Source organism: Nipponia nippon, unplaced genomic scaffold, assembly GCF_047370975.1.
Source record: "Nipponia nippon isolate SJK-2023a ecotype South Korea unplaced genomic scaffold, ASM4737097v1 scaffold_5, whole genome shotgun sequence".
NCBI lineage: Eukaryota > Metazoa > Chordata > Aves > Pelecaniformes > Threskiornithidae > Nipponia > Nipponia nippon.
In genome coordinates this window covers 60280765-60295632 of record NW_028262369.1, presented here as the reverse complement: position 1 = coordinate 60295632, position 14868 = coordinate 60280765, and the positions used below count along the sequence as shown (strand labels likewise).

Sequence of the window (14868 nt, the reverse complement as noted above, 5' to 3'; positions counted from 1 at the left end):
CTTGAAGAGGTGGAAACATCAGAAATGAGGTTAAGAATTTCACACATAAGTTATTCAGTAATAATAATAATCCTTTTATGCTTTTTGGTGTCTAGAATGGCTGTAAAAATGTATAGCACTGTGAAAGCTCACAGCCTTACAGAGGTTTTTGCTGGGGTTTTTTGTGGGTCTTTTTTTTGTAGAGCTCTGTGCAAAGCCAGCCTGAATGAGTCAAGTGTCCCAAAGTCTTAAAACCAGGGGTCAGCAAATGAGAATTTGGGAGCAATTTAGATAAACTTCAAAAGCAGGTATTTATGGAATGGGAAAATAATTTGATATAGTTTTCATTTCTGTTTGGAGTTGCAACATTGACTTATGTAAGGCATGGCTCGTGGCTGCCTGTATGGGAGCAGAATCTGTTCCGTCTGGAGAGACAACCTGCGAGTGTCCTGGTGGGGAGGCTCTGGGAGGCTGGGGGCTTCGGCACTGTTAAATGCAAAGAGGCGAGCTCCTCAGGATTTCAGAATCAATGTGACCAAGTTGCTCCTTTGTTTGTTACTTTTTAGCAATGCTGGTATAGCTGAACAGTTGTGAACAGTTTGCAACCCTGTGAATGCTGTTTTGGTGTTGAGGCAGGATTTAGAAACGGACAGACCCCAATGTGCTGGTGTGAGCTCCTCATACCTCTTTAGGATGTTTTTTAATGCTCGGTGTTGTAATTCTGCATCGCATTCTCCAGCTACAGTCTGTTGTCACATAGTGTAGATGAAATACGACCCGTAAAAAGTTAATTTATTCCTGCTTCTTCGAGTGGAAGAAAGCAAATTACCGTGCTTTATTAAGGTCCCATTATCAAAACGCTGTGAGAAACACACAGTGGGTTAAAATCAGACGGAAGAAATTCTTAACACCCCTGAGACATTCACTCTGCCTCCCTGAAGGACAATACAGCCTTTCAGGGCAGCAGTGGAAGGGGCTCCTGCCCTGCAGGGGTCAGAGCATCTGCTGGGGCAGAGTGGTGGGCTGGAGACAGAGGCGCTGTCAGCCGTCCCTGGTGACACAGCCTGCATCGGTCAGTCCTTGGGCTGCATCCATGCCAGGGGTACCCAGGGGCACCGGAGCGGAGCAGCCCCCCGAGAGCAGTGACCCTGGCAGCTTGTGCCGTGCTGTGCACCCTCTCGTGCCTGAGTGCAGGAGAGTGAAGTGGAAGCTGAGACTTTCGTGCCTGTTCCTACACTCCAGCCTCTCCATACCGCTGAAATCATCCTTTCATCAGTGACTTTGACTATTTTTTCTCTAGCACCGCTGCACTGTACCAATAGCTTATCCCCAGGATTGCTTAATACAGATTTCCTTAATACCATGTTTTGCTAACCACTGCTGCCCAGTTTCTGTGACAGAAGTTGAAGTTTGTAGTTGAACAAGCACAGAACTTAAAGCGTAAAATGATGGCTTTCGTCCGTTATTTGAAATAGTCCATTTTCTTGTACTTGCCAAGCAACTGACAGTATGGTCATTTGGGAGTGGGGATGACTGCTCAGCACTATATTCTTAATGTATGGATAACTGTAATTCTTAGGTGTCTCGGGTGTGTCCTTTTTTGCAGTTTATGTGTCTGTGCTGCCACTGAAGATGAGTACATTTGAAAGAGCTGCTGTCTTTGCCACACCTGATGATTTCAGAAGCTCCATTAGGAGAAGATGCTGAAACTGAAAACTGTGTATGACAGTATCAGCTTTGCTGGTCAGATTCATGTTATTAAAAGCAGATAAACTGAGTAGGTTGGTTGTGCAAGATCAAAGGAAAATTGGATCGTGAGAGGTTGTTGTCTGGATAATGCTGACATCATGTCTTTTTCATTAGGGCATAATTAGATAGTGTTCTTAAGGGGTATGGATTCTGTGGTCCACCACCCTCAGCAGAGGGCCTGGAACAGGAAACAAACTGAAATACGCCCGTTTATTCAAGTTCTTTGCTGTGGATAGGAAGTTTTTACTTTGAGGCTTTATCTTTATTGTGAAAGGTACATTTTAGCCATGAAATGATTAATATGCGGTGTTTGTCCCGCTACTGGAAATCAGGCAGTGTGGTTTTCATGGGTAGGCAGTCAAGTGCTAGCAGGCTGTAAGGGCAGGAGGTGCAATGCTGATCTTGCTTAATTGTCTGGTAGGTGTGAGCTCCAGTGCCCAGACTCGAGTGGGATTTTGCAGTAGGGTAGCTTAGTTATGCTGCTACTAAAGAAAATAGTCTTTCCTCTAGGTTGAAAAGCTTAGCCTCAGAGTTGGTGGTAGGTGATGCTTTTAAGTCTTTCTGTAATATTTGGGTCTTCTGCATTTTCTTATTCTCTGAAGGTTGTAACTGAGGATGTGGACTCTTAGCTCAGAGCTAGTGGAAACCTTTTGGAGATGTCCGCCCCAAAATAAGCTGTGTTTGAGAGCATTTGGAGGCAGATTCCCCTGAAGCTTCCTGTTTGCAGGAATTGCAAGCCCTCTCTATTCAGCTGTGTTTAAATAGATACCGAAAGGCAGTAAAATCATTTGAGACATATGCTCATATAAGAATGGTATTTCTCTGTACTCAGGCTACACCTAAATCTTTTCTCTGATATTTTGACACAGTTTCAAATATTTGTCTGACACATTTTAATTTTTTAATGTTAAGAATGGATTGCTGAATTAAGTTTTATACGCACCCTTTGAACTAAGCAGTGCGGTCAGTTGGTGGCATATACTAAGGTATTATTCCTCTCCTTGAGCAGAGAAGCAACACAAATAAGGCTCCTATACACACAGGAAGATCTGAACTTGTATTTGAATATGCACTATTTGTTTTTTGGTGACTTCTAAATATCAAACATCCATGAAATGGGAAAGCTTTTTCAATATTTTGGTTTAAATTAGTAAAACATCACCCTTAATCTAGATTTGATTTCCAGTAATTTCATGGATGAATAGAAAAATAAAGTATGTAAGCATGTTCAAAACACCTGAAATGCCTGCCTAACTGACTGTGCTTTTCCTTTGCAGGATGTTGTCTGGGGGTTAAACTCTTTATTTACTGTAAGTAAATGAATATTTTGCATATCCACTTCCCTTTTTCCTGCCTGATTTGGTTTCAGCATTGCCTAATGCAAACCCTACCGTTGTCGCTTAAAATTAAGGTCATTATTTCCTTTGGCTTCAGTGGGTGTTGTACAAGTATGAAATCAGTTTGTGCTTTTGTTTGTATAAGTGCAAGACTCATACAGATGGTCTGAAATGCCAGCTTTGTCGTACATCGTTTTTACTTTTGGTTACAAATCTATTATGGGATATTTTGGTAACAAGTTACTTGGGATCTTCCACACAGTATGAAATTCCTTCTGCTGTTTTGCACGAAATAGAAGTTCATTCTTCTCTGAGAAGGAATTGTGTTGGTGTTATGTTTTTAAAAAATTATGTTTAGGAATTAATGACTGCCCTGCAGTCACATTCCTATTTTGAACACTTATATTCCTATTCAAGGGCCTTGGTACCCACCTGCAGAATTTGCACAAACCCCAACTTGTCATAGAAATGGTATGATTTTGTTCAGGGATCCCATTTTCTGCCTTTTCCTTAGATTGGCAGGAGCAAGAAACCTGTGTCTCGTAATTACAGGAGCAACTTGAAAATGGCGGAGAGGGCAGGAAGCTGCGAGAGGCAGGCAGGATGCAACAGCTGCTTTTGCCCTAACAGTGGAGAGAGGCTAAGTCTTTACTGTATAAAAGCTGCCTTTTTTAGGGAGTCCAGGGTTATGGTCCCCTTCCACAGCTATTGCTGCTGGATAGGAAGGTCAGGAGAAAGCAAAGAAAGGCGCTACCGTGGTTGCTATGTTTGTCATCGACTCTGGAGAGAACTGCCTCAGCCACTCCAGGGCGTACAGAGGAGGCTGTGAAAAGCTTTGGATGAGGAGCATCGCTGTGGGCTTTGCTAGCTCCAGCCGGTTTTCAGAGAGAGGAATTCCTTCCACCGCTACCTGCAGGAGGAGGGGCAGAGCAGTGACTGTGCTCCCAGCGCTATCACCAGGATCACGGTGCGTTTGTAAAACCTCTAGCATAGACCAAGCCAGGGACTGGCTACAATCTCCTAAGCTTTCCTGGCATCCAAAGGCTTGATTTGTTTTGACAGCTTCTTTGGTAAATTGATTTAGAGGATTGGAGAGTATTTGCCTTTTCATCAAAGAGTAATTGCATTTCACAGTTAGTTTCCCACTGCATGCTAAGTAACTGGGAGAAAGCGAAATCCACTGGAGGTACAAAGAAGTGCCTTCAGAGGCAGAACTGCATGTAAAAATAATCTGTTGAGCAAACAGCTGCAAAGAGCGATGGTCATGCATCGGAGACCATGGGGATTTGTCGTGGCTGGTAAGAGCTGTGCTTCCCAGCTTGCGTCTTGGATTTCCCTCACACCCAGCCTCTTGTAAATAATTAGGCTTTGAAAAGCTGGCATTGGATTGTACTGGCCTTACAGATTCTTTTGGGGTTTTCTTGAAGAAAGTGAGTGAAAATGAGGTGGATTGATGTCCTGGTTTGAATAAAATGGGAGGTTTGCTGCTTGAAAACGAGCCGGAGAGTGACATGAGCCTTTCACACTTGTGAAACAGTGGCATTTCACTGCTGTCACAGGCTAACCTTAAACTGGGGAAAGTGATCTAGGCTGCAGGCAGAATAGGGGGTTTTGTGATTCAGTGTTATTTTTTATGATAATTCCTCTTTTATCAGCATCTTGGTTTCCTTTGGTTTTAACCCTAGACCCTTTCTCCCTTCGAAGTTAATGTTTATTGAGATTAAACTGACAGACTTGAGATTTATTTTTAATTATTTCTGCTCCCTGGCCTCACGTGCCATTAGCTCTTGGTGTCTTTGCACTCCCTTTCCTCTCGGCCCTGTTTTTTACATTGCACTAAAACTTTCTCAGGTTCCATGTTATGTAGTTTCTTCACAGAGGGAATTAAGTTGCTTTGCTATGGAAATGATATTAAGGAAGCTCTTCCTGCTTTATCATCAGGCTGCTTGCAGGTTTTCTTTAAGGGTTTACTTTACCCTTGAACAAAGATCAACAGGAATTGTGCCTTCTGAAACTGAATGTTCCTTCAAAATTTTATTTTAAACTGTCTCAGTTTTCAAATAGAAATACATCACTGCCAGAGAGAGGTGTCATGGGGCTGTGTGTGGTGAATGCCTTGCTGCTGTTGTCCTTTAATTGACTTGTGATTTGGTTTGCAATCATCAAACTCGTTTCCATCTACCTTTGACAAGGATACCTGTCAAGGTAGTGAGAAAATGGCACTACACGTGCTGGTCTTGTTTGCTTTGTTTCATTATCTTGTTCATTAGGCCTTTGGATTCCTTGTATGACACAGTGAGTGGGAACCCTATAATGTTCTCTGTTTCTTTTCCAGGATCTTTTGAATTTTGACGATCCTTTGAATATTGAGGCTGCAGAGCATCATTTGCGTGACAAGGTGAGTCAACAGTTTTTGAAGCATGTTGTTCCTAAACAAATACATGTACTGTACTCGGCGATTCCCGGTCAGTCCTTTTAAAGCATTTGAGCTGGTACTTCAGGCAGTCGAGTGACTCATTGTATCAGCAACCAGTAATTCAAACAAAATGTGTTTTATCTGGGAAAGTAAACTCAACACAGTAGCGTTATTCACCATATGCTAGAATTGTTGGCCATAATGTAGTCGTATCCCCAAAACAGATGATCTTTTCCTTGTTTCTGAGATTTTCCCTGAAGTTGTACATGTTCTGTGCAACAAATGATAGTGAATCGATTTGGTGCAGTTACGTGAGTAGCCTTTACCTTAAAAGGCCTGCAAAAAGATCTCATCCTTCTGTCTCTTTCAAAATGCAACTTTTTTCTTCACAGCTCTTAACATGTTTTATGCTTTTATTAAGCCAGGAGAAATCTGGGCACGTTTGAAAGACAGGAGTTCAAACTTTATTTTCTTTTTACTGATCCTATTTGTTCTGTGTATTATGGGTGGGGCAAGCAAGACATGGTATTGATTAGTGGCCTGATGTACATCTGTGAGGTGTACCTTTCAACTGAGATTGAGCATGGAGGTAGAGGTGAACAAAGTGCTAACTTCCCCCTTGTATGGATCTCTGAAGTTGTGTCACGTTACTTTATACAGATGCATACCTCAAGCATATAAAAGTTACACTTCACATGTTCAGGATCTCTTGCTTTAATTAAATTCTTCCAATACTTTTGTTGAAGTTAAAGATTGAAGAAAGTTTCCAGGTAAATGTTGATTTGAAGAGTTCGTTGAAAATGCAAAGTCACTGGCGCAGACTGAATAATTTTCTTTGTTTGCATTGTTAGACTGAATTATTCTCTAATATCTTGCCAGGGAAATTTGTAGCTCTTTGGGAATGATGAGGCTACACACCTATTGCTGAGTTTTGAATTTGGCTCTTGATTTCTTCTAACCACCAGAGGGAAAGCAGTTTGTCTGGTGTCTGAGTAGGTTTTTGTAAGGAGACGTACTCCCATGGTACTAGTACAGTCTTGTGTCAGATGTGCTGAGGCTGTGGTAGGTGAGCCTTACCAGTGCTTTGTTCGGCCTCAGACCAGCCAGACAGTAATGTCCTCTTCCCAAAGAGTGATGATGTGCTCAGAAATCGCTGTCCTGCATCTCTCAACCTCGTTCAGAAATTGGAAATCTTCGGAATCCACAGAAAGGAAGAACCTTCCCTGCTTTTAAAAAACACACTTCCCTCAAAAATGGAGAGGTGAGCACTCAAAATACATACTGCTGTACTAAGAGCATGGAAGGTTTGTTTTTTTTTTTTTCAGATAAAAGCAGCTGTGGAAGAAGTGAAGGGGAAATCGAGTGGGTTTTTTTAATTTCTTCTAAATTAAAAATACTTTTGGAACAAACACTTATTACTTAGTAAACTCTAGACTCCACAGCTATCTAAAATTCATATTCTGCCATTTTAACTCTTTTTGGAGCTTATCTGAATTTAGTTTAGGTATTAGGTATATGCATAGTTGACAGCACCAGGTAGTGCTGGATTTTCCATAGTATGTCTTACAGCAATATCAAGCCAAAACCAGAAATGCTAGTCCGGAGAGAATCAATTATGCAAGGCAGAGAAGTGGCTGCTTTTACAATTAGTCTCAAAGGACGCAATTGCAGCATGAGTTTTTGTCTCTCTCAGGTATAGGTGCCATGTAGTGTATAAGCACGTTGTTGTGAAGTCAAACTGCTGTGGTCCTGTCCTGTCTCTTAAGAAAATTCTTGCAATGCAAGATATGATAAATATGGGAATGCTAATGAATTTTTCCTGAGACATTTTTTACATGTGTAATACAATTATACAGATAGTGTATATGTAAAATATGTGCCTGCATGCACAGTCTGTACACAAACAGATGTGCAAATGTATCTATATACAAATAGTTTGTATACAGACATCTGTGTCTAACAGATACTGTAAGAGAATGCCTTTGGTCATTTGACAGTGTGGGAGTATATGGCTTGTAACAGCCAAAACAAATGTACCTCAAGCTGTCTTCTGTGGTTCTTCTGGAGGAGATGACTCAGTATTTCACTGATGTCATTTCAGATTTCAAATCCTTTGGTGACATTCCAGGCTAAGCGTGGCTGCCTGAGAGGTTAACAGCTAATCTGAAGCCTGCCTCTGGTTACTGAAAATGTGAAACTGAAGTTTGTTCAGTTAAGTCATCAAAAATGACTGCCGCCTTGCAGATGCTGGAAGAAGCCACATCGTAGATATCAAATCCTTATTATTGATTCTTGGAAAACAGTTGTGCTGTGAATGTTTGTGTTACAGATCACGCTGCGAGGGACAGTTATGATCTCTTCCTGCATAAGGAACCTCTTAAGTTTTGCATCAAATCTATGGCTTATACCTGAGCACGTAGTTGTAGTTTTTTGTGAAAGCAGCCTTGTTCTAGGATGTAAAACGATACAAAATTCAGAGCTCAAGTTGTTCAATTAATTGCTTTAAAAAAACCCTGTATTTTATCTGAGATCTGAGTTAGTGCAGCTTCAGCTTCTGGCCCTCGGGGCCTCCTTCAGCTCGAGGAACGAGCTGTCAATTACTGAACCTCTTCCCTTGCAGCTTCCTTCAGCCAGTGATCATCAAGTCACTTTTAAACAAATTATTTTTTTAAATTATATACAATTGTTTATATAGCTTGAGTAAGTTTACAGCTCTTTCCTATATTCTTTGCAAGATATCGGTAGCTTTTTGGAAGATTGTACAATAAATTTGGGCAGTGTCATCAAACATCCATTTTCACAAATGCTAGATAAAGAGATTATCTCAATATTCAGACTTGCTAGCCCTTTACTTATGTATCCAAAACCTACTTTCTTATCAGCTACAGAATTGATCTGGAGACCTATGTTGGAATTGGTTGTTTTCATCAAAAGACCTTTTCAGTGACAGAGGACGCTCTCTGCCACCTTGTGACTTTAATTAATTTTTCAGAGATAGGGCCCTTGTATTTGCCTGCATTAAATGGTACTGTGATTTCACCGTCATTGCGATAAATTTTGTAAGGCTTCAGTTTTGCCAATCATGAGTTTATCTTATGATTGTCATCAGGTGATGTTGGATCCTCCAAAGCTTAGTTACCCACATGGTGATCTTTTTCCATATACGCAGTCAGACATCCCCCCTTTCAGCTTATGAGCTCAACCTCATGTTCTCTTGCTGTGCACCTCTGAGAAGGCTCTGTTCTCTTGGTAACCTCCTCATCAGTATTGGGGGGCTGCTTTTAGGTCCCCCCCCAAGCCTTCTCCTCTCCACCAACAAGCCCTGTTCCTCAGCCTCTCCCTGCCCTGAGGCCTTCCCAGTAGAGCTGTCCCCAGCCCATCTGGGGCTGTCCCCATGCAGGGGCGGAGTGTGTCCTAGGGGCAGGGCTTTGCATTTGGCCTTGCTGAGCCTCCTGAGGTTGCTGTCAGCCTTTCCTCCAGCCCACGCAGGTCCCTCTGGAGGGTGGATTTGCCCTCTGGCATGTTGACTGCATCCTCTGTAGTGACTGTGTTTCCGTAGAACTGGTGCCAACTTCCACACTCAGCCAGTTTTTAAACTCAAACCTTCTTGCAAGCTTGTCGACTGTGGCTTTCAGCATTTAATAAAGCATTCGGATAAAATTGTAGTTTCCTTTCGGTCGTCTTTTTTTCCCCCTCTGCCTTCGTTTAACTCATAATTGTTTCCAGCTTAGGGAAAGTTTGCATTGTTCATTTTTGTAGTGTCACTTTGTAGAACATTCCTGGTGCCCGCATTGCACTGCAGTTAGGTCACAATCACTGGAAGATAAGCAACCATCCTCTCTTGGTTTGGAGCTCAATAAATCAGAACAAAAAGGTGATTGATGTGTCTATGTAAACTAAGTAAGGTGTTTCCCAACATTCAGTCGTCTTACACTGATACAATCTCATCCGTTGGGTAGTATGAGTTTTCTTGTGGAATTTAAAGAACTGCTTACTAGTTAATTAGCTGGGACTGCTTTGGATTTAGCAGAGAAGTTAGCCTGTCAGGAATTATGTGGATGGCCAGAGCCATTGTCAATAGAATTGATTCCATGGATTCCTAAGCAATGAGCAAGTGTTCAAGTTTTAATGACTACTTACTTAAAAATGATGTGCTAAAAATTGTAAGATTTGCTGTTTTGTACAGTGAGCAAATGGGGCTCTCTTGATTTGCTTTCTGTGGCAGCCAGGTGGGCTGAATACTGAAAGAATAGGGATATACCTTGGTAATACAAACCCAAATCAGCTTAGTAGTTCAGGACTTGTGTATTCCTCAGCCAGAGGTGCTATGGGTGCTGTGTCTGCTATTTGTTACCTGAAATCTGGAAAATACTTTCCATAGGTATATCTGTCATGGTTGTTTTGAGATACTATCTCAGGACATAACAATTCACTGGGTTCCTTAAAAACCCTAATGTTTCCTAGTAGTGGTTGCCTTCACAAAAAAAAAACACAAAAACAAACAACAAAACCAAAACAAAAAACCCAACCAACCCAAAACATTTCAAAGCCATATGTGCAGTACACAACAAGAAAATTCATTATGCCATTCATGTGGCTTAAAGTAGAAATGTTTTTCCAAATATTCCTTAGCTTTCTTCCTTGCCAAGGCCTGCCGTATCAAGAATGCTAATGCTGTGTCCTATTTTAATTGTATTTGCCTGTTGTATTTGGTGCAGTTTAAAAGGCTAAAGCAATTTTTGTCATCCTGGAGATTAGCAAACACTCGTTTACTTGCTCATCCATGCAGTCTTGAGTTGTTTTAATAGAAGCTGAGTAACATCACCCTGTGTTATTTTCCTGCACAATCTTTCCATCTTCTCAGTGAAACTCATCTGTCAGTATTCAGTGCATGGAAATGCTTCCTGCTGTGTCATTGTGAAAGAGTAAGATAGATAGCACTCTGGGAGGGATTTTTTCCCCCCCTTGTGAAAATCTAGCATGTTGTCTTTCATGGGACTTTTACCAGCAGCTCTGAAGTGCCAAAGCGGAGAAATCTAGTCGGAATAAGTGTGTGTTTGCCAAGGATCCATCTTAAACACAAACTTTTTACTTAATTCAGCAAGGCCTGATTTTATTTGCATCTTCCTTGGAAGGCAGCATTGTATGTTTCCGATTACAGAGCACAGGAATGCACTGAACAGTTGGAGCATCACCTCTCTTCGCTGCCTCCAGGTAGCTGGCGATTGTGTCAAAAGGAGATCATTAATGCCCTGCTTTCGTGGCCTTCTCTTTGCTTGCCCCAGCCAGAGGAATGAGGGCTGTTGTCAGACTCAGTGTCGTTATTGCTGGAAACACCCAGTTGCTCCTGGATGTGGATGGGTCGGCATGCTGCTTCCCACAGGCACTCCAGGTGCTGATCTTCCTGATATGTACCTGCACTGTTGTATTTCCCAGTTGTCTGCCTGGTTTTAAAGAACATGCAGCACAACAACCCTATGTAAAAGGGGTCTTGGTTTTGCCTTTTTTTGCCCTAGCTATCTTCTGCTGCTGTCAGCAAAGGGAGTTTTGTTTCCCTGCCTTTTCCATGGCTAGAGCAGTAGCAAAGCTAGTAGCTGTTGTTTTCATACTTTAATGATGAATTATTTTGCATAGGTTTGTGGGGGGGAGTTTGGTTCTGGCCCAGGTTTTAGAAAGCAAGTGTTTTAACTATAGCTGCCGAATTTTAGCAGCTCTGGTTGTCACTGACTATATTTCTAATCCATCTGTTTTCAGGTAGATTTATACGCTATTATGATGTTTTCCATAGACATTGTGTTTTCACTCTAAGGGAGAGGAGGGTTGTACAACAAGAATATTAAGGGGAAAATTCATGAGTGGGAATTTGTATATAACATGCTGCAGTTAAACATGACTCTGGACAATTCATAATGTTTTTACGGCTGTCTTTAGTCTTTATTAGATCATCCTTACAGCTGTGGTTTCTAGTCCTGCTGAAATCATGTTGTTCTGATTCCTCACCACAGTAATAACTAGCACACTAGCAAAGATCCTCCAGAAGACACCAAGGACAGTATTGCCAGCCTCATTTCACCTGGGATAATGCCATATTTTCATGTCCTGCACCCTCAGATAAATCAGACAGTGTTGGCACCAGTGATAGGAGAAGCTATTGGGGAAGAGGAGTGTTGGGGCAGACTTTTCCTTGTGTTGCTTGCAGCTGTGACAGCTCTTGAATCTTTTTTCCCTTTTTTTTTTTTACATAAGAAAATACATTACTGCTTGGCTTTTGCTATTCTTTTTTATTCAAGACTTCTCTTGGTAATAAAGAAAAGAAGGTTTTTATTTCAGGATTGTTTCTGTGAAGATGGATATATAATGTTGATGATGTTATGGCATCTGAAGCTGCCTCTTAAGGATTTTAATTTCCCTACATAGCCTCAGTTCCGTAGGAAACTAGGCTTAAAAAAAAATCATCTCTCCTCTCAATTGCTTGCAGTCTTTGGAGGTTGTTCTAATGAGTCTCCTGGGATGAACATTTTCCTTGAATTACTTGAGGACTGTCTTGTCTTTACAAGTGAGACCACTAATCTAATTCTATTAGAAATTCCATTGATAATTAGGAACAGTTGCCGACTACGTATTTCACTGAAGAGCTTTTATAACCTTTCATAATTCTGTGCCCTTTTTTTAGGTCCTTAAATAGCACACAGTTTAGGATTTTTATAGAATAATCTTAATTTCTCAAACCCTTCCTTGGTCAGCTTGGGCAAGAACCAGCATCACCTGACAAAATGCCAGTGCCTGGGCCAGATTCTGGAGAGGGTAGTAATATATCTTCTGAAAACAGGTAAGTCATTGAAAGAGAAAGTTGTCAGCAAGAGGTCTGCCTGTTGGTAACAATCATAAGTAAGAAACAAATACATATATGTCTGTAGAAGATCTTTAGGCATCCCTTTGGAAATATAGTAAGCTGAATTTCCCCCAGAATTGTCCCTCTGCATCAAAAACTGTCATCGCCTAGCATAGCCTCTTTAGTTCTGGAGTCACCAAGAACCAGCAACAACTTGAAATTGTAGAACTTTTTTCACTATTTCATTCTTGCTGAGTTTTTTTGCTTGTGTGGCTTTTTTTTTTGTTTGTTTTTTTGTTGTTGTTGTGTTTGGGGTTTTTTTTACATCAGAAACTTAGGAAGTCTGGCTTGTGAAGCATGTTCTCAAAGTGGAAAGGAGTTACCGTTCTTCTGTCTCACCTCAGGTTTCATCAAACGCTATAAACTGATCTGCCACACAGACCGCAAGCCCTGTGCTTTCCTTTCCAAGCTACCCTGCAGGGTGCTAAATACAGAAGCTGGCAGATTTGGGATCTTTCATCTCTGCTGAAGTTTAGAGTAATTTTGTCCTCAGACTGATAATGCCTTCAGACAGTTAAAAAGTTCCAGAGCTCACTGCCTCTGTATATCACTTCAGATTTGATCCTTCTGAAGACTTCCAAAATAATGTTATGGCCAGCTGTACTTTTATACTCTTGGCTTTTCATTTCTGTGCTTATACATAATAAGGGCATAATTACATTTAGATTTAAGTCTACCTTGAAATCCATTTTCCTGTGTAGCTGAAGAAATGCATTTGAAACTAAATAGTCTCTTCAAATTTGGATTCTTCTTGATCTCTTGTCATTGATCACTTTGAAGTTAGTTTTCTTCTATTAATGTAATTTCATATATCAGAAGATTAGTCTGTTTGAAATGTTATTTGATGCATCTGAATGAAAAGCATGATATAAATGCTAGCATGCCGCAGGTGTGTTGGATCCTCTAAGCAGACAAACAGTGAAACAGAAAACAGAATTGAAACTTGGAAGTTTGGGAAAAAAAAATCATTATCTATACTTCTTAGAATCATAGAATCGTTTAGGTTGGAAAAGACCCTTAAGATCGAGTCCAACTGTTAACCTAGCAGTGCCATGTCCAACACTAAACCATGTCCCTAAGCACCATGTCTGCCTGTCTTTTAAATACCTCCAGGGGTGGAGACTCAACCACTTCCCTGGGCAGCCTGTTCCAGTGCCTGACTGCCCTTTTGGTGAAGAAGTTTCCCCTAATATCCAACCTAAACCTCCCCTGGTGCAGCTTGAGGCTGTTTTCTCTCATCCTATCACTTGTTACTTGGGAGAAGAGACCGACCCCCACCTTGCTACAGCCTCCTTTCAGGTAGTTGTAGAGAGCGATAAGGTCTCCCCTCAGCCTCCTCTCTCCAAACTAAAAAACCCCAGTTCCTTCAGCCGCTCCTCACAAGACTTGTGCTCTAGACCCTTCACCAGCTCCATTGCCCTTCTCTCTGCCTCCAGCACCTCGATGTCCTTCTTGTAGTGAGGGGCCCAAAACTGAACACGGTACTCAAGGTGCGGCCTCACCGGTGCTGAGTACAGGGCCACTATCACCTCCCTGGTCCTGCTGGCCACACTATTGCTGATACAACCAGGATGCCATTGGCCTTCTTGGCCACCTGAGCACACTGCTGGCTCATCTTCAGGCAGCTGTCAACCAGCACCCCCAGGTCCTTTTCTGCCAGGCAGCTCTCCAGCCACTCCTCCCCCAGCCTGTAGCATTGCATGGGGTTGTTGTGACCCAAGTGCAGGACCTGGCACTGAGCCTTGTTGAACCTCATACAGTTGGCCCTGGCCCAGCGATCCAGCCTGTCCAGGTCCCTCTGTAGGCCTTCCTGCCCTCCAGCAGATTCTTCCTCAGGTCTTCTGGTTTAAAGGAATTAATTTAACTGATCTTAACAGTAACTTCTCTGTTTCTCTGTCATACCTGCTCTTTGTTTTGTTATCATTTTTATATCAAAGGCATTTGAGTATACATTTGAGTAATTAGCTGGCTTAGCTCCTGCAGTGATTCCTCCTGTTCAGAAGAGATCAGGTCTTCTCCCTTGCCACTTCTCCAGAACCATCCTAGACTTGACAGAAACAGAAAGATCAGCTGGCAGTGACTGCCAGCCAGTGCAGGCTCCTTTACAGATCGGCATCTTCGGTGCCTATCAACACTTCTGCTTATTGGAACAACTGAGTATTAAAACAACTATTACCGTTCAGTTGAGGCACTAGCTCACATCTGCGTTGGAAGTGAATGAAGCATCTGCAGGAGGATTCTAATAAGTAACTTTCTTATTTTTTCCTTACCTCCAAACTGCTTAGACTCTACTTTTTTGGTTTTTATCTTTGGCCTTATGTAAAACTCAAGGACAGAGTGGCTTAGTTCTTTGAGACTTAGGCTGCAGAGCCCAAGAGCAGAGGTACCATGACCATTGCAGGGAATGCATCATTTAGTGCATTAACTTTTCTTGCTTGAAGCATTTGGGTTGGTTCACCTCTTCATAAATGGAGACTGAATGACCTGCAAGAACA

The 14868-nt window shown here is 41.8% G+C and overlaps 1 protein-coding gene across 33 annotated transcripts in view; it reads left to right on the top strand.

The window, feature by feature from the left end:
• The window catches only part of UBE2F (ubiquitin conjugating enzyme E2 F (putative)), an 84182-nt gene that overhangs the window by 47207 nt on the left and 22107 nt on the right, over positions 1 to 14868 (top strand). For 21 of the 33 annotated variants that reach the window (XM_087730267.1, XM_087730274.1, XM_087730275.1 and 18 more), the window contains 3 exons: positions 3006 to 3038; positions 5401 to 5463; positions 12225 to 12310. In XM_087730267.1, coding sequence (XP_087586393.1) covers positions 3006 to 3038; positions 5401 to 5463; positions 12225 to 12310 — 182 coding nt within the window. Of the gene's footprint in view, positions 1 to 3005; positions 3039 to 5400; positions 5464 to 6579; positions 6743 to 7582; positions 9155 to 12224; positions 12311 to 14868 lie in introns of those variants that run through there. The other 12 variants (XM_087730290.1, XM_087730284.1, XM_087730288.1 and 9 more) reach the window with 8 other exon arrangements.